General features: G+C 40.0%; 4 protein-coding genes and 1 pseudogene across 4 annotated transcripts; 2 read left to right on the forward strand and 3 right to left on the reverse strand.

Moving 5' to 3' along the window:
• Positions 1 to 4,787: 4,787 nt before the first annotated feature.
• LOC126791803 (LEAF RUST 10 DISEASE-RESISTANCE LOCUS RECEPTOR-LIKE PROTEIN KINASE-like 2.1) lies at positions 4,788 to 6,934 on the forward strand. Its single transcript, XM_050518291.1, is given in 4 exon segments — positions 4,788 to 5,192; positions 5,514 to 5,555; positions 5,765 to 6,679; positions 6,682 to 6,934. Coding segments are annotated over 4 exon segments (1,317 nt in total). The 5' UTR covers positions 4,788 to 5,032; the 3' UTR covers positions 6,882 to 6,934.
• A 3,717-nt stretch (positions 6,935 to 10,651) lies between these two features.
• Positions 10,652 to 13,487, forward strand: LOC126791802 (probable leucine-rich repeat receptor-like protein kinase At1g68400). The gene is made up of 2 exons (XM_050518290.1): positions 10,652 to 12,001; positions 12,633 to 13,487. Exons 1-2 carry the CDS (start codon positions 10,657 to 10,659, stop codon positions 13,298 to 13,300), a joined length of 2,013 nt encoding a protein of 670 aa, XP_050374247.1. The 5' UTR covers positions 10,652 to 10,656; the 3' UTR covers positions 13,301 to 13,487.
• Positions 13,488 to 13,981: 494 nt separating this feature from the next.
• On the reverse strand, positions 13,982 to 15,741 carry LOC126792408 (glycosyltransferase BC10-like). Its single transcript, XM_050518832.1, has 2 exons — positions 15,154 to 15,741; positions 13,982 to 14,644 (listed from the first exon to the last, which is right to left on the reverse strand). Exons 1-2 carry the CDS (start codon positions 15,739 to 15,741, stop codon positions 13,982 to 13,984), a joined length of 1,251 nt encoding a protein of 416 aa, XP_050374789.1.
• Positions 15,742 to 16,664: 923 nt separating this feature from the next.
• On the reverse strand, positions 16,665 to 18,946 carry LOC126790975 (glycosyltransferase BC10-like). Its single transcript, XM_050517365.1, has 2 exons — positions 18,015 to 18,946; positions 16,665 to 17,473 (listed from the first exon to the last, which is right to left on the reverse strand). The coding sequence occupies exons 1-2, from the start codon at positions 18,579 to 18,581 to the stop codon at positions 16,826 to 16,828; spliced, it is 1,215 nt and encodes a 404-aa protein (XP_050373322.1). The 5' UTR covers positions 18,582 to 18,946; the 3' UTR covers positions 16,665 to 16,825.
• Positions 18,947 to 20,814: 1,868 nt separating this feature from the next.
• On the reverse strand, positions 20,815 to 22,397 carry LOC126791621 (glycosyltransferase BC10-like; annotated as a pseudogene).
• Between the last annotated feature and the right edge of the window lie 40 nt (positions 22,398 to 22,437).

Raw genomic sequence — 22,437 nt, forward strand, 5'->3', positions numbered from 1 at the left:
TTTTGTACTATATTGTATATTTGTAAAAATAAATTCATGTGAATAGTACGGTGAATAGTAACATTTAGTAAAAACAATTACAAGTTTTTTTTTTACATCTAAAAAAAAGTAAATCTCTGTAAATTTTTTTTTTACTTTTTTTTGTAAAGTGTAAAAATGTAAAAATACTTATAAATTGTAAAAAATAAAAAGTAAAAAAAAATTATTTTTGTAACAATAAATTTTGTATACAATAAATAGTAAATCGAAAAAAAAATTTAAAATAAATGTATGTGTACAGTAAAATACGCACAGTAAAAATTAAACTTTAAAAAAAAATGTGATAAATGTTTTAATTTTGTTGTAGTATGCATATAGGATACTTGTTACACTTAGATAATTTTTAAAGAAACTAAATGTTTATTTATGCTTAGTTTATTGTAAGTTATAAAGTGAACGGAATAGGTAAAGTCCATTTTGTTAATATTAGCCTTAACCCTCCATTTGTACGTTGCTAAGGTCACTTGGGGTTGAGGGCGGCTTTTATTAACACTTTGCGAGCAGTCTAACACACAAATTTATTCCGAGCTGAGTAAGGGGCATGCTATTTTCATTACCCTGGTTCCAGGTTTACAAAATTGGATCTCAGAGGCCCATAGACTGACATACATCTCGGTGATGGAGTCGATAGTGGAAACATCCTTTCGAGGGTGTAGCCTCCGTGGTGTCCAACAAATGAGTCCTGCCTTGCGACTATCTCTGAATCTAGCTATCCAGCCTTCTGAAACAAAAGAATGAGTTTGTGTCTAGACAACATACTTAGGCCGCATGTCCACCTCGCTTTATAACTTATAAAATAACTTTGTATAAATAGATGTATATAGTTTCAAAAGAAAATGATATTCTAACTTTTAAGGTATATCGGATAAAGCAAGACCCTTACCTGGGGCTGTTTCAGTCCGTTGCACAGTTAGCTCCTCTGCTCCACGTACCTTAAATGTTAGGATTGTGTGTGAATAAAATCAATTAGACTTAGTAATACTTTATGTAGATTTCGTAACATTAAAAATAAAATAAAATAAAAAATTAAAAAAAAAATTAAAAAAAGAATAAAAAACAAAAAAAATGAAAAATAATAACAAAAAAATGATTAGAGGAAAGAAGTTCCAAGTGGGCCAGAAAGTTCTGTTATTCCATTCGAAGCTTATGTTGTTTCTAGTGAAACTTCGTTCGCGTTAGGTTGGCCCATTTGTTGTTACTAACATGTTTGCTCATGGTGCAGTTGAGATTCAAAATGATAAAACAGGGAAGACATTCAACGTGAATGAGCATCGACTTAAGCCCTACTATGAGCCATATGAGGAGCACACGCATGAGAAGACAATTGTGAGAGATGCGCCTAAATGAGAATGAACATGAGAGAGTCTAGGCTGAGAGACTATAAAACTCAAGCGCTGCATGGGAGGCAACCCATTTCAACCGTATATGTGGAGGAGTCGTCTACGGGAGTTTGAATTTTCTAATCCCTTCACTTTTATGGTTGAATTGTATATGTGTTGATATGTGATCTTATTCTATGTTTGTGAATTACATTCTTACTATTGAGCTTACATTGAGGACAATGTAATTTTCTAAGTGTGGGGTAGGGTTGCAAGATCATTGATTGTTTGTTTTTGCTTTGATTTATTGTTTGTGTCATGATATAAAAAAATCCAAAAAATGAATGAAAAAAAAATTGTATTGCTTTATTGAGTTTTAGGATGCCCCTAAAGTCTAGGATGATTATGTCTCTAAAATACATAGATGATGGTTTTGCATTTCATACGAATTGAATTGTAAGTTTCATTGATGATGTGGATTTGGTATGAACATGTGAGATTTCGATTGATTGATTATGACATACATGTTTTGGTCAGTTTAAAGTCCATAACAACCTGTGAGTTTTTGAGCCTATATTTACTTTCTTCATGAGATGTAATTTGAAATTTCGTGGTTGTTCATAAACCTCACTATTCTTTGCATATTCAATAACTATGTGTCATAGCTTTTAATGGACTCTAGAATTTACTAGAACTCACTTTGGTGATTATTGAAACATTTAAGTCATAAAATGCTCTGATTTTGAAAATGATTTATGGATCATTTCTAGGAATACCACCACTTTAGCCAAACAACCATGTATCCCTATATGTGCCTTGTTTGGGACCCCTTAGTTGAACCACATTTGAGCCTACATTGAGTCTTTTATTCATCACCTATGTTATCTCCATGCTTAGTATAGTTACCTCTACCTTGTCCTATAGATTTGGCAGAATTCTTATTGAGATGATGTTGTGATGATACATGAAATAAGTGTGGGGTGGAAGACATTTGAAAAAAAAAATCAACAAGCTTTTAAGCAAGCATTGCCGAAAAAAAAAAACAAGAAAAAAGAAAAAAAAAGAATGATGAACTCGGCAAGAAAAGAAAAAATCTTATGTTGTCTTTCATTTGTGATTTGGAGTTGAGTTGTAATTGAAGGTCTAAAAATTTTTACTTGACTTTTGTCCATGTTCACTTTGTGGTTAGAATGATGATTGTGCCCAACTTGTTATATTCGGCCCCTGATGGTGTGTGGTGTTATAAGGATGATGTTTACTCTGCTAAGTCTATAGGATTACCTTTGTGATTCCTTGATATTCCATTCCTTTAGCTACGCCTAAACATTTACCTTATCTAATGATCCTAATGATTCTTAAAATGAGCAAATCTTGGTTTGTGGAGATGATCACAAGAGTTGAGCATATGGTTTTGGTCCATTTGTGCACTTAGTTGTTAAATGAGGTTTTCATATGTTATTCACAAAGTGTTTTCATTTGTTGAAATATGCAAGTTATTTGATGCCTTAATATCCTTTCTCTTGCATATACTTATGTGTGAATGATAACCATGAATCTGAGTGAAAAGAAGAGAGTATGCCTCGTGAGGAGGATTGGATTGACTAAACATGTTAAATGCTTATTGTCTCGTATCTGACTTATTCATACTATGAAGCATGTTTATGAAACTTGGAATTTATGTGCTTACATTCAAATACTTAAACTTGAAAACTATGTGTTTTGAGATTCTGAGACAATCATTTAGGGGCAATAGTGTATCATTTAGTTTTATTTTGCTAAGGGACTAGCAAAACCCAAGTGTGGGGTAGTTGATAGGAGCACTTTGTGCGACGTTTTTAACATGTTTTTACCTCAATTTGTACTTTGCTTAGCCCATATTGTTGTACTATTGAGTCATTGAGTCGTAGTAAGAGTCTTGAGCGGTATTGGATGCATTTTTGTGCTTACATGAGTTAAAACGCATAATTGGTTTAGAGTCCTAGTTTGACTAGGAATCCTTGTTAGGTTTTGAAACTAATTATCTCTTACTTATGATTTTATTTTCTTATTTTCAGATTGGATTGAAGAGATAATTAAAGAAAAAAAAAAGATGGAGCCAAGTCATGCAACAATTAAATAGAAGATGATCATTAAAGGCATAAAACATGGCATGTTTTAGGGGATTAAAGCATGGCATGTTTATAGGAAGAAAGAAGCAATTTCAAACCCTCCATCTTTCCTCTATATATACATGGCTTCATCTCTCAAATAGGATGACTTCTCATTAGCATTCAAGAGCCAAAACTCTACCAAAACACCACCATAAACTTCCCTCACAAATTAGCCAAGCCGTCCACCCCAAAACCATCATCATCTCCACCGAGTTTCACCATTGAAGACACACCTCCAAGGTTCCTACAACGTGTGATTCTCGCAACTCATCTCCATGGCTTCGTCTATTTGTGTTAATCTACAATTCTTTGTCTATGAAGATTGTAAGTTGTTGTTTATGTGGAAATATTGGTTTTGTATTTGTTTTAAATTTCAGTTGTATTTGATATTTTTTTGAGACTATGCCAAATCTATGTTCTTATAATTAATGAGTTTGTATTTCTATTGTTGTGTTCTAATCATCTTTCTCATATTTTTAGATAATTTTCAGATATGTGCATATGAATTTAGTGGTTGGATGCAATCCCTAAGATTGTGTTTGAGTGCTAGATTCATCAACCATATTGACAAATCGAATCATGCCCTAAGTAGGTTCGGTTTGTGTTGATTAAAAGTGGTAAAAATTCTGGAAATTTGTATGTGAAACCATGGTGGGTGACGCCACACATGAAACATGTCTCCAACAAAGATTTGGTGCTTAAATGTAATCTTGTTTGATTTCTACTCTAAGTGTTATTGAATTCGATTGCATGCAAATTTAGATTAGGCCCTAAGTCAATCTAAATGTTAATTGAAATCTTGCATGATTAGATGATCCCCTAAGGCTCTAATTGTATTGGTGTCTAAAAAGTATGTAATTGGTCGAATTAGAATGCATGATAGGTTCGAACTTGTAATTATGTGGTGTAATGGTAAATTTGGTTTAAGTTTGTTAAAGAGAAGTCGATCATGTAAATAATAATTTAGGTTTTATTTGAGTAGTTAATAATCAATCTCAAACCCCTCATTATTTGTTAACACTAAAAGTTTAGAGTTCCCTTCAATTCCCCGGAAAGAACGATCTCTGCTTATTTTATACTAACGATGATGTTTTACAGGGTTTATTATAGACGTTTTAATAAAACGCTCTATCAGAACACCCTACAATTCCATTGGCGGGAGATGTTTACATAGTTCACAATATCAATTACCAACACCAAACTCTTGTCGTCTCAAACAAAGCTCTTTCAAACTCAAACTCACCTTCTTGTATTCCCTTAGTCACAAACATAACCTTTCCTACTGGTCGTTTTGACCTTCTTCCCAAACAAAAAGAAATCTTTTTGGTATATAATTGCACCTCAGCTTTGGGTGATGAGTCGTTTTCCAAGTACAAAATCGGTTGTTTTGGGACTAGTAGTTCCGTTCTGGCGCTTCCTGGGGATCAACAGAAACTATTTGCTCAGGTGTCTGAAAAGTGTGGAAGCAAAGTGGTTGTTAATACAACCGTAGAAGATTATGGGAGTGATATTCTTAAGTTGGGTATGCAAGAGGTGTTGAGAAGAGGGTTTGTTATGAAATGGATAGCAGACAACTGCGGCGAATGCGAGAGCAGTGGGGGGAAGTGTGGTTTCGATCTCAATGTGTCTCAATTCAGATGTTTCTGCCCAGATGGGCCTCATCCCGTCAGCTGTAACGGTAAAGGTTAGTTCTTTGTCATGAATGTTTATCATGAACGTTTTGTGTTTTTGTGTCTTCCTTCTTGTTTTCCTCCGTTTATCATCAATGTTTTATGTTCATTGTTAGATAGATAAATATTACTGCCATAGAAACTATTACCATTGATGATAGGGACTCCGGTCTAATTCATGCAATACATTTAGATTGGTTGGTCTAAAAAGTAAACCAGGCGGCTGATGCCTGTTGAAATGGAATTGTCTGCTAGGTAAGGGGAAAGAAACTAAACAAAAACTTCATAATTATTGGAAAAACGCCTAACTAGGTGTTTTGCCATTTGTATTGCAGGAGATGCATTGGCAGTGAAGATTGAACTGGGCCTAGGACTAGGTAAGTTTGATCACACTTCAATTAATTAAAAAATATATATATGATAAAGTGTTTGACGGTTTGACCCTTGGAATCAAACCATTTCCAAGTGCCCCAGTACATGATCAAGTTTCAGAATTCAAAATTTGGATATCAATCGGCAATATTACAGCGCTGGTTCCTGACATCTCGTACCGCATAAATGTGAGATTAATTTAATTCTTGATCAGGTGTTGTAGGTGGTCTTCTGATAGTATCCATTGTAATTCGCTGCTTCAGAAGAAAGTTTATTGAGAAATCTACTTTCTTTTGGATGAACAATTTTCGCAGTCATGAAACTGTTCAGGAATTTCAAATGGACTATGGACCAATTCAAGTTAAGAGATACAGCTACTTGGATGTGAAGAAAATGACCAACTCCTTTAATAATAAATTAGGACAAGGCGGCTACGGTGGTGTATACAAAGGAAAACTAAACGATGGTTGTCTTGTAGCGGTGAAGATCTTGAACACATCAAAAGGTAATGGAGAAGAGTTTATGAATGAGGTTGCAGCCATCAGTAGAACTTCCCATGTCAACGTTGTTAACTTGTCAGGATATTGTTTTGAGGGTTCAAAGAGAGCTCTTATATATGAATTCATGCCTAATGGATCTCTTGAGAAGTTCATATTTGATACAAAGAATCGACAAAAAGATCAACAGTTGGGGTGGGAAGCATTGGAACGAATTGCACTTGGCATTGCTCGAGGACTAGCATATCTACATCGAGGTTGCAACACAAGAATTTTGCATTTTGATATTAAGCCTCATAACATTCTTCTTGACGAAAACTTCTCGCCGAAAATCTCAGACTTTGGCCTTGCTAAATTATGCAAGGGAAATGAGAGTATTGTATCAATGCTGGGTGCTAGAGGTACTGCTGGATACATTGCTCCAGAAGTGTTTTGTAGAAATTTTGGTGGTGTCTCACACAAATCCGATGTGTACAGCTATGGAATGATGCTTTCAGAGATGGTTGGAGGAAGAAGGAACATTAGTGTTGAAGTTGAAAATACAAGTGAGATATACTTTCCCCATTGGATATATAGGCGACTTGAATTGGATCAAGAACTTGGCTTGCACAATATCATGAACGAGGAAGACAAATTCAGAGCAAGGAGATGATAATTGTGAGCTTATGGTGCATACAAACTGATCCCTCAAACCGGCCAGCAATGAAACAAGTGATAGAAATGTTGGAAGGGAGTATTGATTCTTTGGAGATACCACCAAACCCCTACTTGTCTTCTTCTCCTCCAAAACCCCTAGAATCACCACATTCTTCTACTTTGGTATCACTACAATAGAACTCCATATTTAATATACTTGTATTTCAAAGGAATCTTAATGTGGTAAATAATTTGTGCATGTCAAGAACAAGTATGATGACGACCCTACATAACAATGTGATCGATCAATAAGACTTTCCTTTAGTAATCTTCCCGTGTTCCTTGCACAAGTGTCCATTCAAACTTTGTCAGCATGCTTCCAAGCTCCGACAGGAAAACAAGGGGTGAAATCCTCGTCAAGAAAGAAGATTTCCATGACATGTTGGTGTGCAGTTTGGTTCTAAGATAATAGTAATCAAAATGCTTTCTCTCTTTCCCTTTTGTCCTTCTGGTTTCCTCTTTGAATTAGGAATGAGTGGCAAGAAAAATTGCTTGAGCAAAGCCAGCCTCCATGCTAATGTAATTGGGCTCAGGGAGGAGCACAGGCTTCTTGAAGCGCATGAACATAGTGAAGGCCCCGTACAAATATCTCGCTGTTTGAAAATTGAAATGGTGTGTGTGTCAAGTGGTTTGTAAAGCTAAGTTTAAAATTCCCACCTACTCTTTTCTTTTGCAAAGCTCTCAACATGGAAGACAATTTTGAACCCTACCTGCCCCAAAGAAAGAAGATACTATAATATAAAGTCGTCTCATATGCATTACCAAGGTCTAACCCCTTGTTTAAATTGCACTTAGGTCGTTACTATTGTTTTATATGATCAATCTCATTTTGGACTAAATGATCAACAATACGCCCAATGTAATAATCCATTCATGCTGCTTTTGATAACATTAACAAGTTCCCAATGCAAGTCCAAGCAATGACTTATTGATTTGATATATTATTCTAGCGGCTCCCAATACAACTGTAAAAGTGAAATGGCAATTCAAAAGAGTTAGACGAAGACGATCAACCCTTTTGTCAGTCCTTTCCTATACTGTACGTAAAGAATACAGAAAGTATAAGAATCAGGAATACGCACACCGGAAGTAAGAAAAATATAAAACCCAGTACATAGGTGTAACTAGTTTCAAAATAAAATAAATCTCAAAACATACGTGACCACCATGACCCTCACCGAGTCAATGTTGCTGCTTGAATTGAAGATTAGTCACTTACGCTCGTGGGGACAAAATTTGGTTATTCATCTTATAATTCAAACACACTTTATCAACTAAATTTTTTGTGAAAATATGTTAATAATATTATATTATAGATTGATTCAATTCAGTTTTCAATATATAAATGATATAGTTGTAAAAGCCAAATTAATAAATAATAAATAAATTTGAAAAAAATAGATAAATAAGTTATTTTACATATCTAATTTCTCTCTATAATAACTGTACTTTAGAATTAATTTTCTAAAAAACGGTTTTTCCACACGTTTGTGTGTGGACTGATACCAGTACCTAAGTAAGTTGAGCTAACACTAGTCCACACGAGAGGACATATGTTCACTAATAGTTTTCTTTCAATACAAAATATACTATATCAATGACTACCTCCTATTAGGATCCCCTAGTAGGGGATAAATAGACATTTCTTCTTCTCGTTTACTCATAGACGGGTGAGTTAGGGTGTGAGTCGGTGAGCTAGGGTGTTTTTCACGAGTTGAGATTCGAACTAAAGACCTCCCTCCTATCACCGTGAGCATTCTTGGAGCGTTCGCATCACTTATGGCTTAATACATTTCCATTAGACCAATCTCACTGCGTATAGACACTACATTAGGGGTCGATTAAGTTACTTTTTGTGTAATTGTTTAATTCTTACTTATATGGCCTAGTGTTACAACCTTAGAGTCTGATAGGCTGGGCATGGCATGAGCATTGGGCCGTGCCTCAACGAGGCTCACGCATGTAAGGAATGCATGCAAGAAGCAAGACAGATCAATAGCGGAGGTATTAACCTCGTTAGCACAGTGATTGGCTGTGTATTAGCATCACTAGCAGGAGCCTTACAAGCACAGAGTCAGGTGCCAAGCAATGCAAAGGATGCGGAGACAAGTGCAAGGGTTGGGCTGGAGATTAGCCTCGCTAGCATATGCGGGCAGATTAGCCTCGCTAGCAGACCTGTAGGCTGAATATTAGCCTCGCTAACAAGCAAGTGGGCAGATCTGACACGGCATGGAGATTAGCCTCGCCAGCAGACCTCGGCAAGCACTGGGCAGGCAATTGGCTGGATGTTAGCCTCGCTAGCACGGAGCAGGCAGACCTATAAGCTAGAGATTAGCCTCGTTAGCACTGATCATAGGCGTGGATGCAAGACAGCAGCACGCATGGAAGGGTACGATGGCAGACAAGCACATGCATCAAGCAAGCATGCGCGCGCACAGCGTGCATGCAAGTCGACGACAGAGGCTGCGACACTTGGCGTGCAGGGGCATGTATGACTCATACACGGCAGTTACTGAGCAGCTTCCAAGCAGTGGGCAGTTACCAAGCATGTAGTGGGCAGTTATCCAAGGCAGTTACCAAAGCAGTGGGCAGTTATCCAAGTGAGTGGGTGGTTACTCATGCAAGGTGGCGACTCAAGCTTGAAGATAGGACCAGCAGTTACTCATGCACAGTAGGGAAGTCAGTGGGCTGTGTCATGGGAGTTACAAGGCTTGCTTGGCAAGCATGAAGGCTGCCACATCACACAAGGGCGGTTGGGGGTATCAACCGCCATGCACAATTGTAGTGCAACATAACCTAGGCCAATGGGGTTGTCATTGGTAGAACGAAAGAACGAGAGATGTAATCACAATCGAGAGACTGTGAGAACACAAGCAAGGAGAGAACAATTGTAAGGGTGATGGAAACATAATAGAGAGCTAGGCAGATAGGGCATGTCGGAATTGCGAAGGCTGTAAGCCTCATTGTATCCTCATTGTACCCTTAGGTTGAGTGATTAGTGTAGGCGCACTAAGTGAATGGCTAGGCAGATTGAGTTTGGGTAGATCAAGGCTGAAAGCACTTTGTGTACTCGTTGTAATCTTTTTGATCCTTTAATGAGTTAAAGGTTGGGAGCGGACTCCCGTAAACACTTGTGTTGTGTGTGTGCGCGTGGCTTATATGCTCGTTGTCGCTTGTTAGATAGTTTCTGCTGTGCAATAGACAATTGAGTGAGAGAAGTGGGTAGGCTGGTTAGGTAGTGTAGGCTACTTAGCGGCATCACATATGGAAAAAGTTTTGGTATCGACTGTCCCCGTGTTACACCTAATAACACGTTTTTACTATTCACCGTTTTATTAATCGTATCAACTATCAACATTAAACAAGAATTAGAACATTTGACTCAATTTAAGAATCATGGGGGGTTTCCATTCAAAAAAAAAAGAATCATGTGGGGGCAGGACACGCTAGTGAGAGTACGGAGGATCACCTGTATCACGGTTCACATTAAGCCTATTAAACTCACGCTTCACTCATGATCGCCACGCCCAACTCCCACGTGTATTCATCTCTCCCCATCACTCTCGCTCCTCAACAAGCAAGTCATTAACATCTACGGCAATAAATCTGACGGTAACCGGGTAACGCATCCCCACTCTAGTACGATGAAGCGACATGGATCCCAAGCGTTACACTACTCACTGACACTGAGAGGTCAAGGGCATTACTGTCAAACCCCCCACAGTAAAACCAAGTACAATCTCACCAGCATTCTCCCCTCGATCAATCCACCTCAAGTCCCCAGATTTTCTCTACTTAAACCCCTCGACTTCCCATTATTTACAATAATCACCCCAACGCTTCTTTTTTTACTAAGCTCAGCTCCTCACTCTCACACTTAGTCTCACTCTTGCTCTCATTTGCAGAGACAACAATGGCAGCCAAGCCCTTCTTCTTCTTCCTCTCTCTTCTTCCTTCCCTCATCTCCATAATTCACGCAGCCTCAAACCCAGATGCCTCGGCTCTCTTAGCCTTCAAGGCCACGTCAGACCCCTCCAACTCCCTCGCCACGTGGAACTCCTCCTCCGACCCATGCACGGCCTGGGCCGGAGTCTCCTGCACCCGCAACCGCGTCTCCCGCCTCGTCCTCGAGGGCCTCACCCTCCGCGGCTCGCTCTCTCCACTCGCCGGGTTGACTCAGCTCCGAGTTCTCAGCCTGAAGCATAACCGCCTCTCCGGCCCCATTCCCGACCTCTCCAACCTCACCTCCCTCAAGCTCCTCTTCCTCTCCTACAACGAATTCTCCGGCGAATTTCCCGCTTCCCTTACGTCACTCTTCCGCCTTTACCGCCTCGATCTGGCCTACAACAACCTGTCCGGTGCAATTCCCGAGACGGTCAACCATTTGACTCACCTCCTCACGCTCCGCCTCGAAGCCAACCGATTCTCCGGTCCGATTTCCGGCCTCAACCTCCCGAATCTCCAGGAGTTCAACGTCTCGGCCAACCGTCTCTACGGCGAGATTCCCAAGTCGTTGTCCATCTTCTCCGAGTCTGCATTTGCTCAAAACCCGGGTCTCTGCGGGTCGCCGTTCCAGAACTGCAAAACAGTCACCGACCCGACCCGACCCGGATCCGGTGGAGCCATTGCCTCCCCTGTAATTCCAGCAACCGTAGTGGCATCCTCACCGACTTCACTCCCTTCAACCTCCACGTCAGCTAAATCAGGAAAGTCCACGTCACGCCACTCCGGCGGTTCGAAGATAAGTCCGGCGGCGCTGATCGCCATTATCGTCGGCGACGTGGCGGTGCTCCTCTTAGTGTCGCTGTTACTCTACTGCTACTTCTGGCGGAACTTGTCGGTGAAAATGCGGCAGGGGAAGAGCAGCTCGAAGCTTCTGGAGACGGAGAAGATAGTCTACTCGTCGAGCCCCTACTCCGGCGGCCAGCCGACGTTCGAGAGGGGGCAGATGGTGTTCTTCGAAGGGGTGAGGCGTTTCGAGCTGGAGGATCTTCTCCGAGCCTCGGCGGAGATGCTGGGGAAAGGAAGGTTCGGTACGGCGTACAAGGCGGTGCTGGACGATGGTAATGTTGTAGCGGTGAAGAGGCTCAAGGACGCTCAAATCGGTGGCAAGACTCAGTTCGAGCAGCACATGGCGGTGCTGGGCCGGCTTAACCATATTAACGTGGTGAGCTTGAGGGCTTACTATTTCGCTAGGGAGGAGAAGCTGCTCGTCTATGACTACATGCCCAATGGTAGCTTGTTCTGGCTGCTTCATGGTAAGTTTTGCTTCATCTCTGTATCCCATTGTTAGTTTGATTAACTCCATGAACGGTAGATTAGTAAATCAGTTTAATTACCAACAGTGCATGTTTATGTTTCAATGCACCATAAAATCTTAGTTAAGAAATAGAAGTTGGTCATGGATGTTGGAATTTATTGGACCATGATGTGTTTGGATTTTGGAAAAGACCAGATTCTTGTGACCTGCAGAGCCTTTTGTGGGGCTTGTTGGCTAGAGAGCCAGAGTCGTCGGATTAGTTTTTGTGCGGCAAAGGAACTAAATCCAACGGCTTCAGCCTCCCTAGGTTTTAAGAATCGATCTTATATAATTAGGGATGGGCGGTCCACAGTTGCTTTAGTAGGCTTCTGAGCCATTAAAGACAAAGTGAACAGGAAAAAAGCACATAATTACGATTTGCGGAACGAGCTGTGAGGACAGTCTGTCCCTGTGTGCTTTTATAGTCTCCATCTTTAATCTTTATTTTGCTTTCTTTGATGCTTAAGTGACCAGTCTCTTTCCCTGTTTTCTGGTTCAATAGGACCAAAAACTGAAGCCCTAGGGCTTTGTTTGGAAATTGATACATGTAATTATCATCATCATCTTACTAGGGTTGTTTTGGATTATAGGTAACAGAGGCCCTGGACGAACCCCACTGGACTGGACCACCAGGCTGAAAATTGCAGCCGGAGCTGCACGGGGTATGGCTTTCATTCACAGCTCCTGCGCTCCTCTTAAGCTCACTCATGGGAACATTAAATCCACCAACGTTCTCTTGGACAAGACCGGCAATGCTCGTGTCTCTGACTTCGGACTATCGGCGTTTTCGCCTTCCACGGCCTCGGCGCCGCGGTCGTGTGGGTACAGAGCTCCGGAGTTGGTGGATGGTCGGAAAGTGACGCATAAGTCTGACGTGTATGGTTTTGGTGTTCTTCTGTTGGAGATGTTGACCGGGAAATGCCCGTCTGCGGTGGTGGATGGCGGGTCTGGCGGGGGATACGGTGGGTCGGTGGACCTGCCAAGGTGGGTGCAGTCTGTGGTGAGGGAGGAGTGGACTGCTGAAGTGTTTGACTTGGAGTTGATGAGGTACAAGGACATTGAGGAGGAGATGGTGGGGCTGTTGCAGGTGGCAATGGCTTGCACAGCGGCTATGCCCGATCAACGGCCGAGGATGAGCCAGGTGGTGAAGATGATCGATGAGATTCGCGGCGTGGCGGTGTCGCCGCCTCATGAGGCATGTGATTCCATGACGGAGTCCCCTGCATTGTCGGAGGACACTTGCGGAGCAAGTCAGTGAAGACCACTAACGATGATGATGACACTACGTTGTAAATCATGGGATTTTAAAGCTCTTAGATCACTTTGATCGGTTTAGGGTTTAGCTAGGCAGTTCCAATTTCTTAACTTGCTTTTTCATGTTATGTGTTTGGTTTGGGGTGTAAGCCATGGGATACAGAGTTTTATTATCAGCAAATGTTATCAACTTTGCTCACAGTTCTATCCTAAATAGATTCTCCGCACTCGAGATGGATTCATTCGTGAAAACTTGTTTGATGAATATTCCGGATACAACTCAAATAATCAGAATAAGAGGTACGTAATCGGAAAATGGTGGTGATATGTTGGAGAATCCTTTTCTTACTCATTCTCAATTCCATTAGGGATAGGTGCATAAACGACCGGAATGATTATCCCTGGATTCCCTGCCGGACAGGTAGGGCGCCCTCATCCGATGAGGCAGGATATCTCCCTTATCTAAGAAATGCTTGGGACTATAATAGAGTGATGAAATATGTAAATTTGAGCTGGTATAAATTGCGTATCCCGCTTCTAATTAGCCAAAATTTAAAGGTAAATGTCGCTATGATTGGGTTTCCAATCACCCATGAAAGAAAAAGATTGGCATAAAAGAGCTAATGCTACATGACCATTTTCGTTCTGTACTCTAGACTCAATCAGTATATCCAATCTAACAATACTAACTAGTACTCCTTATGTCTGTGTCGAATTGCATTACCTGTGGTGCAATCCTCAGTAGGTTATCCAAAGAATTTGGCGCAAACTTCCGCGCGAACAAGAAACAAACATTTGTGCCCCTTCCATTGTATTCACACCAGGTGCTAGTCCTCAGAATGTTTAGAAGCTCAACCGTGACATCTGTGCTTGCATACTCGACAGGATGAGGTCCGCCTCTAGTCCAATCCACCCAGGTCACACTCCTATTTGAATTCTTTTCCGGAAATCTTATGTTCATAAATGTTGGCAAGTAATGCTCATCTGCAAAGCAATAGCCTACGCAGAGTTTTTGGAGAGTTGTGTAGTATTTTTGATCTGAAACAACTTCAATCGCAAGGTCTCTATCCATTTCAACCCACTGCGACCCTTTCCTCCACTGATCCAATGTGATTTGAGGGTAGTAGCTTTCACTATATCGGCCACGCCCAACTGCGCTTGGATCATCATAGACCTGTACAAAAGTCTGGTTGGTGTTCATGAGGTAAGAGTAGACCGTGGAGAAATTGAAGAGGGGTATGCATGCTTCTGAAAGCAGAACAAAACGTTGGTTTGAAATGTCCAGAAGTGCATTCGCGATTAGGCGGCTCTCGGCTTCAATCAAGTTCACATGTCCCCATTCTACTCTCTGCAATAGATATAGAGTACACGATAAGAACAATCTCTAATGAAATGATGAGCAAAATGTTAATATGTTTTGTGATTTAAAGAAGGTAGTTTAACTGTTTAACACGTTCTCAAATGTCTAAACAGAGGAAAGACTTCTTGAGCAAGTAATCAAATGCCTTCACATTTGGCTTTAGAATTTTCAGTCAATCAAGTTGTTACATTATATATTGCTCAAATTTACTCACCCCTTCCAAAATTACTTTTCCCTCCAAATCTTACTTCTTATGAAATTGAAGACATCTAGCTAGGTAGAAATGTAGAGACTAATTGCAGATCACAATGTGTAAACCCTCAATTATTTGCTTCTTCAGGTAAATGATATGTTATGACCTATGCTAGTTGATCATGGCTTAGATCAAATAAGACTCGACCAAAAATGTAAATATTGAACTATAGATTACGAAAGAGATCATGAAAATATACTAGGGGACTATGTATACAGTTTGAAGTGATGAGCAGAAAAACTACCTGACTTGGGATTCTTCTGCCATGAAAAATGGGGCTTTCCGTGTGAGAGGATTCATTGTAAGACGGATCTGAGTGGATATAGATTGAGTACAAGCCTTGATGCCCTTGGAAGAACTTCTCCCACAATGGGGCCAAATGAATTGGTCCCTTTGTCAAGAACATGAACGCAACTTTTGGAACTCGGTGGAATGGATACTCTGATATCCGAGGGGCCATGGAAGCTCTCCAGAACAATTCCTCATCGTCCATGTCGTGCCAAACCTTTGGAGGTTTTAGAAATTCCTCGAACGCTCCAACATGAACTTCGGTCATGTTAGACATTGTGACACTGTCATTTGGACTATATAGCTCATGTGTAATATCGGCATTATTGGACGGAGATGATGATGATGATGATGATGATGAGATTGATAGTTGGGCTATTTGTAAGATAAAGGAAGAGTCCTTGAGATAAGAAGAGGCAAGTACGATTCCGAGGAGTAAACCACCCCCAAAGATGAGGAAACAAGAGAGAAGATTGAGGAGGTGGACTTGGACATTGATTAGCTTAGGGAAGAACTTTGAAGGGTTGTGGTTATGATCCTTCATATTGAGGTTAGCTTTATGAAACTATACACGAGAGGGTTCTTGATCTTAAGAAGCTTTGGGATCGACGTGTTTGAAGAAACAAAGAGAAGAATGAAGAAAGAAAAGTAAAACTGCTTAGGGAAAGTGATGGCGGTGAAGAAAGGTGGCTCTCCAAGGCAGAGAGAATTTGACCAATATATATATATGGCTGTATAGTTTATACGTGCCTCGGACGACTTTTTGGAGCAACCAATGGAATAGATAGGCCGGCCGGGAGAGAGGCGTGGCTCTCTATTTCGACCTGTCTGCATTAGGAAGTTTAGATTTATTTGGAATGTGAGTTGTGACTATGTGAGAGATGAAATCGAAGCTTGATTTCGTTCTATTTTCTTTTGTGAGAAAAATCAGAATCAAAACCTTGATTACAGCTCAAAAAGATTAATAACTTGACTACTTGAGGTTTAGGAAATCAGGATTCTTATTTTATTCCTTAGTATTTCCCATAAATTGGATATAGAAGAGAAAAACGTAACACTTCTGTTCTATTTGGGAAATTTTTGCTTACGTCCAAATGAATAAAAAGGTCATAACAATCGGATCATAACATTTAGTGATTATAATTAGCTATTATCAAGCTCGTAAATTCCAAGTTAAGAAAAAACGGGTACAAGATCATCTCTAAAGACTGCCAATAGTATTATTCCTCAGTTTACCTTCTTTAAGTAGAAGATCCTGAACATAGTTCATAAACAAGTTGCTTCATTCTGCAAGTTTTGGTTCGAATTCATCTTATTTAACTTCACTGTTTAACGCAAGAATGAAGAACTTTTTAGGATTTATATGAAACGAAAGATCGAGCATTCGTCTCCGTAAATTTTTCTGCATCAATTTCGCTATCTGTTGGGTTATGGATCATTCATGGGGTACTTAGAATAACAAAAGGCTTGACCAAAGAAAATAAAGAACTGTATTCTGTGTAATCTTCAAATAAAGAACCCTAAACTAATCCGAAAGACCAATTTCCATTTTGTACCCTACACTTAATCAATCCAAGAATGAATAAATTAGTGATGATGAATCTGATGAATCATCACCGTATAGATATCTATCTGTTGAACTGCATCAATTTTGGTGCAAACCACAGCAGTCTCTCCAAAGTGCCAGGAGTGAACTTTCTAGCAAACAGGTGATGACAAGTGTTGCCGGTCATTAGATAATCTAAACATTTGGTACCATTCCTCAAGCTCTTCAGCAGATCAACTGTCACATCTGTTCTTATGAACTTTGCAGGGTGCGGTCCTCCCCTCGAAAAATCATACCAGGTCAAGGTTTTATTTGAATTCTTTGCCGGAAATTTCATATGAACAAATGTTGGCAAGTAATGCTCGTCTGCGTAGCATGAGCCTCTGCAGTGCTTCTGGAAAAGTGGGAAGTACTTTTTGTCTGCAACAACTTCAATGGCAAGTTCTCTATTCATCTCGAACCACTGAGACCCTTTTCTCCATTGTGACAATGAGACCTTCGGGTACATGTGTGGACTGTATCTCCCCCGGCCAACACTACTTGGATCGTCATAGACCTCAACAAATGATTTGTTCGAATTCATAAGGTGGTTATAGATGGTGTGGAAGTTGTGCAGGGGGATGCATGATTCCGAGAGAAGAACAAAGCGTTCGTTTGAGATGTCAAGTACTGCATTTGCCAATAGGCGGCGCTCCGCCTCAATCATGTTCACATTTCCCCATTCCACTTCCTGCAATGCATTTCAAAAATTGAAGTTGTGAGAACAATTTAGCAGTAGATGAACATCGATCAACACTATGACATCATGACTCTGCAGGTATTATTATCAAAAGTACAAGGCCTAACAAATATGAGCTCCCAAAATTATGTCATAGTGATTAAAGTTCTAGCTACCCATTTATTTGCATCATTTTGATCATAATTTGCATACAAATATATTTAGATTTATTCTCAGTGACTTGAAGATCAAGGATTTGGTTAAGTAGGTAGGATGTCTTAAGTCTTAACTGTAAGGCACTCTTATTGACATAAACAGAGCATATCCACCTTGGATCAACTTTGTGCTATAAGTTGTTGAACTTGCCCCTTTCCCAGAACCAACTTTCCCTCTAAAAGTCTAAATTTCACCATTGCTCCAACCAGTAATAAAACATTCAGGTAAAACTGAAAAAGTAAAATCATTGATATTTCACTGAACTTTTTCCTCTGTAATTTGGTTATCATGCCTCATAAAAATGTCGCAATCCTAAACCGTATTGATAAACACTGACCTGACTAGGAATTCTTCTGCCTTGAAACACCGGACTTTCAGGGTACGATCCATTGTAAGACGGATCGGAGTGCACATAAATCGTGTAGAAACCTCGATGCCCTTTGAAGAACAACTCCCACAATGGGGCCAAATAAACAGGTCCCTTGGTCAAGAACAAGAAGGCAACTTTCGGAACTCGACGGAATGGATATTCTGAGATCTTAGGAGCCATTGAAGCTCTCCATAGCAATTCATCGTCGTCCATGTCGTGCAAAATCTCAGGGGGCTTCAGAAATTTCTGTAAACCAATGTGGTGGGGGTGACTCAAATTGGTTTGTGCAGCTGTCACACTAGGCATTATCATGTTTTGGTTGGAAGAAGTTGAGAAGGAGAATTGAGCCAATTGGAGACTGAAAGAAAAGTCTTTGAGATAGAAGGTGAGGATCATCCCAAGGGTTATTCCAACACCAAAGAATAGGAAATAAGAGAGGACATTGATGAGATGATGGAATTGAACTTTGATGAGCTTCGGAACAAATTTTACGGTGCTCAGATTCTGAGTAGTAGCACCACCACCACTCTTCATCTCTTGTAAATTAACGAATATACAAGAAACCTCAATACCAAAACTAGGAATCCCCCAAGTTGAATCAAATGATAAGAAGAACCAAGGAAATTGACAAAACAGACTCTGTAAATATACGAAGCTTGTATATATCAATGAAAATCTTTGATACAGATTAAGACTGTATCAGTATGAACTAAAACCCAGGAAGAGAAAAAGGGTAAGTCTCACCAGGGACCTTTTTTAGCAAAGACAGAGAGAGGAAGAAGAAATGAGAAAGGGTATGGTGTCGGTCTTGAATTTAAGGCCATATATGATGATCGATGAAAGCTTCTAATTATACCTTTCTAGCTAAACACCCATGGGGTAGGCGTTCGTAGTAGGACTACGAGTATGACTCTTTCTCCCCATTCTGCAAATGGAGAAATGAATATTTATAAATATTAATGTAGATGAAACGCGTTGTGAATCTTTTTTTTACCTCGAAATCTTTATCTACAACCCAGATTTTCGGTGACTATAAAACCCTCTATTCAGTTGAAGAGAGTAAGAAACAAAGACTGATTTGGGTTGTTATGTGAAATAGGAAGGGAATAATAACGTAGATATTGATGGAAAGAAGAACTTTCCTTGTGGGATGCGAACTCTGAATTTTGCTGTTACATTGTGTTTGAATTTTGATCATGGTTTTGAAACGTCGACGGAAGCGTTACCTATCTGTGTGGACTTTGAAATCAAAATTGATGTTACAAAAAATCAGTAGAATACCAGTTATAGCCGCCATTAAATAATTTTTCTAATAGCAAGTCCTTGTGAAAAACGCACTTTCTTTGCATGGGGACGCGTATGGTTCCAACGACGACCATTCAGATTCAATTGCTGTGGGATGATTTGATCAAAACGCCCACGCTTTTGGGAACTGATACAATCTCTCTCTCTCTCTCTCTCTCTCTCTCTCTCTCTCTCTCTCTCTGGTCTGTGGATTCTATTCCTTCAATATATAGTTCATTTGCATGGAAATGTATCGATCAAGAATTTTCTGGTGAAATCAACGTGACTGTTACATTTGGATGAAAAAAACTTGCGTACAAACTAGTATGTACGTGTGTGTCCAAACTCTCATTTATTTACACGTTTTGGGAATATAAATACATGATTTTAACCGTTCAAAAGTTTAGTTTATTACTAAAAATCATTTCTGTAAAAGAACATAAACAAAAATCGTTTGCTTTGTCGATTGCATCAAACAAATGAACGGTTGTGGTGAAAGTTAGTAGTCTCGTGATCAACCGCAATTTTTTTCCCATTTGGATATGGTGCAACTATTGATTGAAACTTCAATCCTTGGAAATTTGTCGACTAATGATGACAACCCTTTCCTAATCTTCGTTTTGTTGCTGTTGAAGCTTATTATCTATTAATCACAGAGCTTCTTTAATTTGTGTGGTGCAAAATTATTGTGAAATTAAACATACCTCATTCGATGGTTTCGTTCTTTTATTGTGAAAGTTACATGTATCTAAGAGAATGATTGTTTGAACCTAAATATATTGGTATGAACGTATAAGGTAAGTATTAATCATATATACTTTGAATGTGTAGATTCATCCCGGAAGAAATATAGAAACTCTCTTCTTATAGAGTTATAGAACGTAAACCCTATTCTTACTGTCAAAATAAATTTGTCTCTGCATGATGACTATCTGAGCTATCATATGCGGACCTTGACTATTCGAAAATAACCGAAAGGAAGACTGCTAGCCAAGTTTTAAACATGCATAATCGAAATAAGGAGATCTAGAACTAGTTTGAGGTCAGAAATTTAAATTTTGAGAGACCAAGCTAGGTAATCAACTGGTGGTGGAGCAACAGGCATGGTGGCCTCGCCTTCTGAAAGTAAAGCGTTGGTCTTATTCATAATTTCATATGCCCCAAAATGAAACAAAGAAAGTGCATGATAAGTGTTTAGTCTTTGTCTCTTGTCCATACTGATGGCCGCGTATCCATCATGACCGACTTCCCTGGACATTACAGCTAGAGACTTTAAATAAACGATCCCCCTTGATGGTTTCAAATTGTTGCACAACACAAGTTGCAATTCTTATATTCAATGCAATTATGCAAAGGCAAATCTCACCTACTTTTCTTTGCTCATTCACTGCTGATCAAGTAATAAGAGAGGTGAATTAGTTAGGATTAGGATAAGGATAAATCAGGAGTTCGAATTCTTCCGAATTCCGAAAATGGTGAGTGATCGAGTTAAGATTATGACAAGCCCGAAGTTAACCCTTGAAGGTAACAATACAAATACTCAGTGCTTGATGTAAATCATACAGCTGGTGTTATCTAGTGGTAGTAATATTATCGGTGTTAAACTGGAAGAGAGCCGGAGCAATGTTGAGTAGGGGCTCAAGTGAACTGGGATGAAATTTCCTAGCAAAGAGGTGACAGATGTCACTGATGCCACCATTGTAGGTACAATTGAATCCATGTCTCAACTGATTTAGAAACACTTCATTCACATTTTGCCTCATATATGTTGCAGGGTGTGGCCCTCCTACAGACCAATTGACCCAAGTAATGCCTCTATTTGAGTTCATGCCGGGGCCAACTTTATTCACTAGAGTTGCCATCTAATGCTCATCGTTGTAGCAAGGAGGGTTGCAGAGGTCCCTAAATAGAGGGTAGTAAGTTGTATCTGATACTATCTTTAGGGCAAGGTTTCTGTGAACTTCAAACCATTGTGAGCCCTTGCGCCAATCGGACAATGTCACTGTTGGCCACATTAGTTTGTTGTAGCGCCCCCGGCCAGTTCCTCTCGGGTCATCAAATGAGCTGATGAAACTGTGGTTGGAGTTGATGAGGTAGTTATAGATGGTGGTGAAGTTGAAAAGGGGAATGCATGATTCAGAGAGCAGTACAAATCTCTCATTTGAGAAGTCAAGTAAGGCATTGGCTAATAGGCGCCTCTCTGCTTCGACCATTGACGCCTTTCCCCATTCAACTTCCTGCAAATAATAGATTTTCAGTATGAATCATCGAATCTAAAGTTGCAAACTCGCAACCTTTAAGATAATTTGTGTAACTTTCTGACCTTGCTTGGTATCATTCGCTTGTAAAACACAGAGGATTCGGGTGACTCGTTCTTAAAATCTGGTGCTGCATGAAGATAAACCGAGTAAAAGCCTTCATGTCCCCTGAAAAACCTTTCCCAAAGAGGCGCCAACGGCAATTTTCCCTTTGCTAGGAACATGAATGCAACCTTTGGTGTTCGATTGTAAGGGTATTCAGTGACCTGTGGCGTCATAGAGGCTTGCCATAATAGCTCATGATCACTCATGGAATGCCATAGCTCTTTGGGAGCTATGTAATCACTTAGATTTGGAAGAGTACTAGTAGGGAGTAACGGCGGAGAAACAGATGAGTTGCAGTGACTTTGTGCATGGCAAGTGCAGTTAGGAGTGAGAGGGGAAAATGTCTTCAGCTGAGGGATGATGTAGTACTCTGAGCTTGAAAATTTTGCAGGTTTTTGATCGATAATAAACATACCAAGAACGACAAGAAGCAATGCTACGGACAAGGAGAGTATGATGGTGGTTTTAACATGAACATAACCTGTGGAAAGCTCTTTTACGATCACTGTGAGCTTACCCTGCCCCATCTGTCTGGCTTTCGCGTTCTGCTTTCCGGTTGTGTTTGTGAAACCTAGATCGAGAAGCCACACAAATTTATAGTTCTTCTGATCAGAGAAAAAGTTTCAGGATTGGGCTAGGGGTAGGCTAAAACGTTTTGATCGAAGCCAAAGCACATGAGAAGTGCCATAACAATGGTGTGGGGTACGTGATGGACCATGAAGTTCATCCTAGACAACAGACGG

This window comes from Argentina anserina, chromosome 4, assembly GCF_933775445.1.
Source record: "Argentina anserina chromosome 4, drPotAnse1.1, whole genome shotgun sequence".
NCBI lineage: Eukaryota > Viridiplantae > Streptophyta > Magnoliopsida > Rosales > Rosaceae > Argentina > Argentina anserina.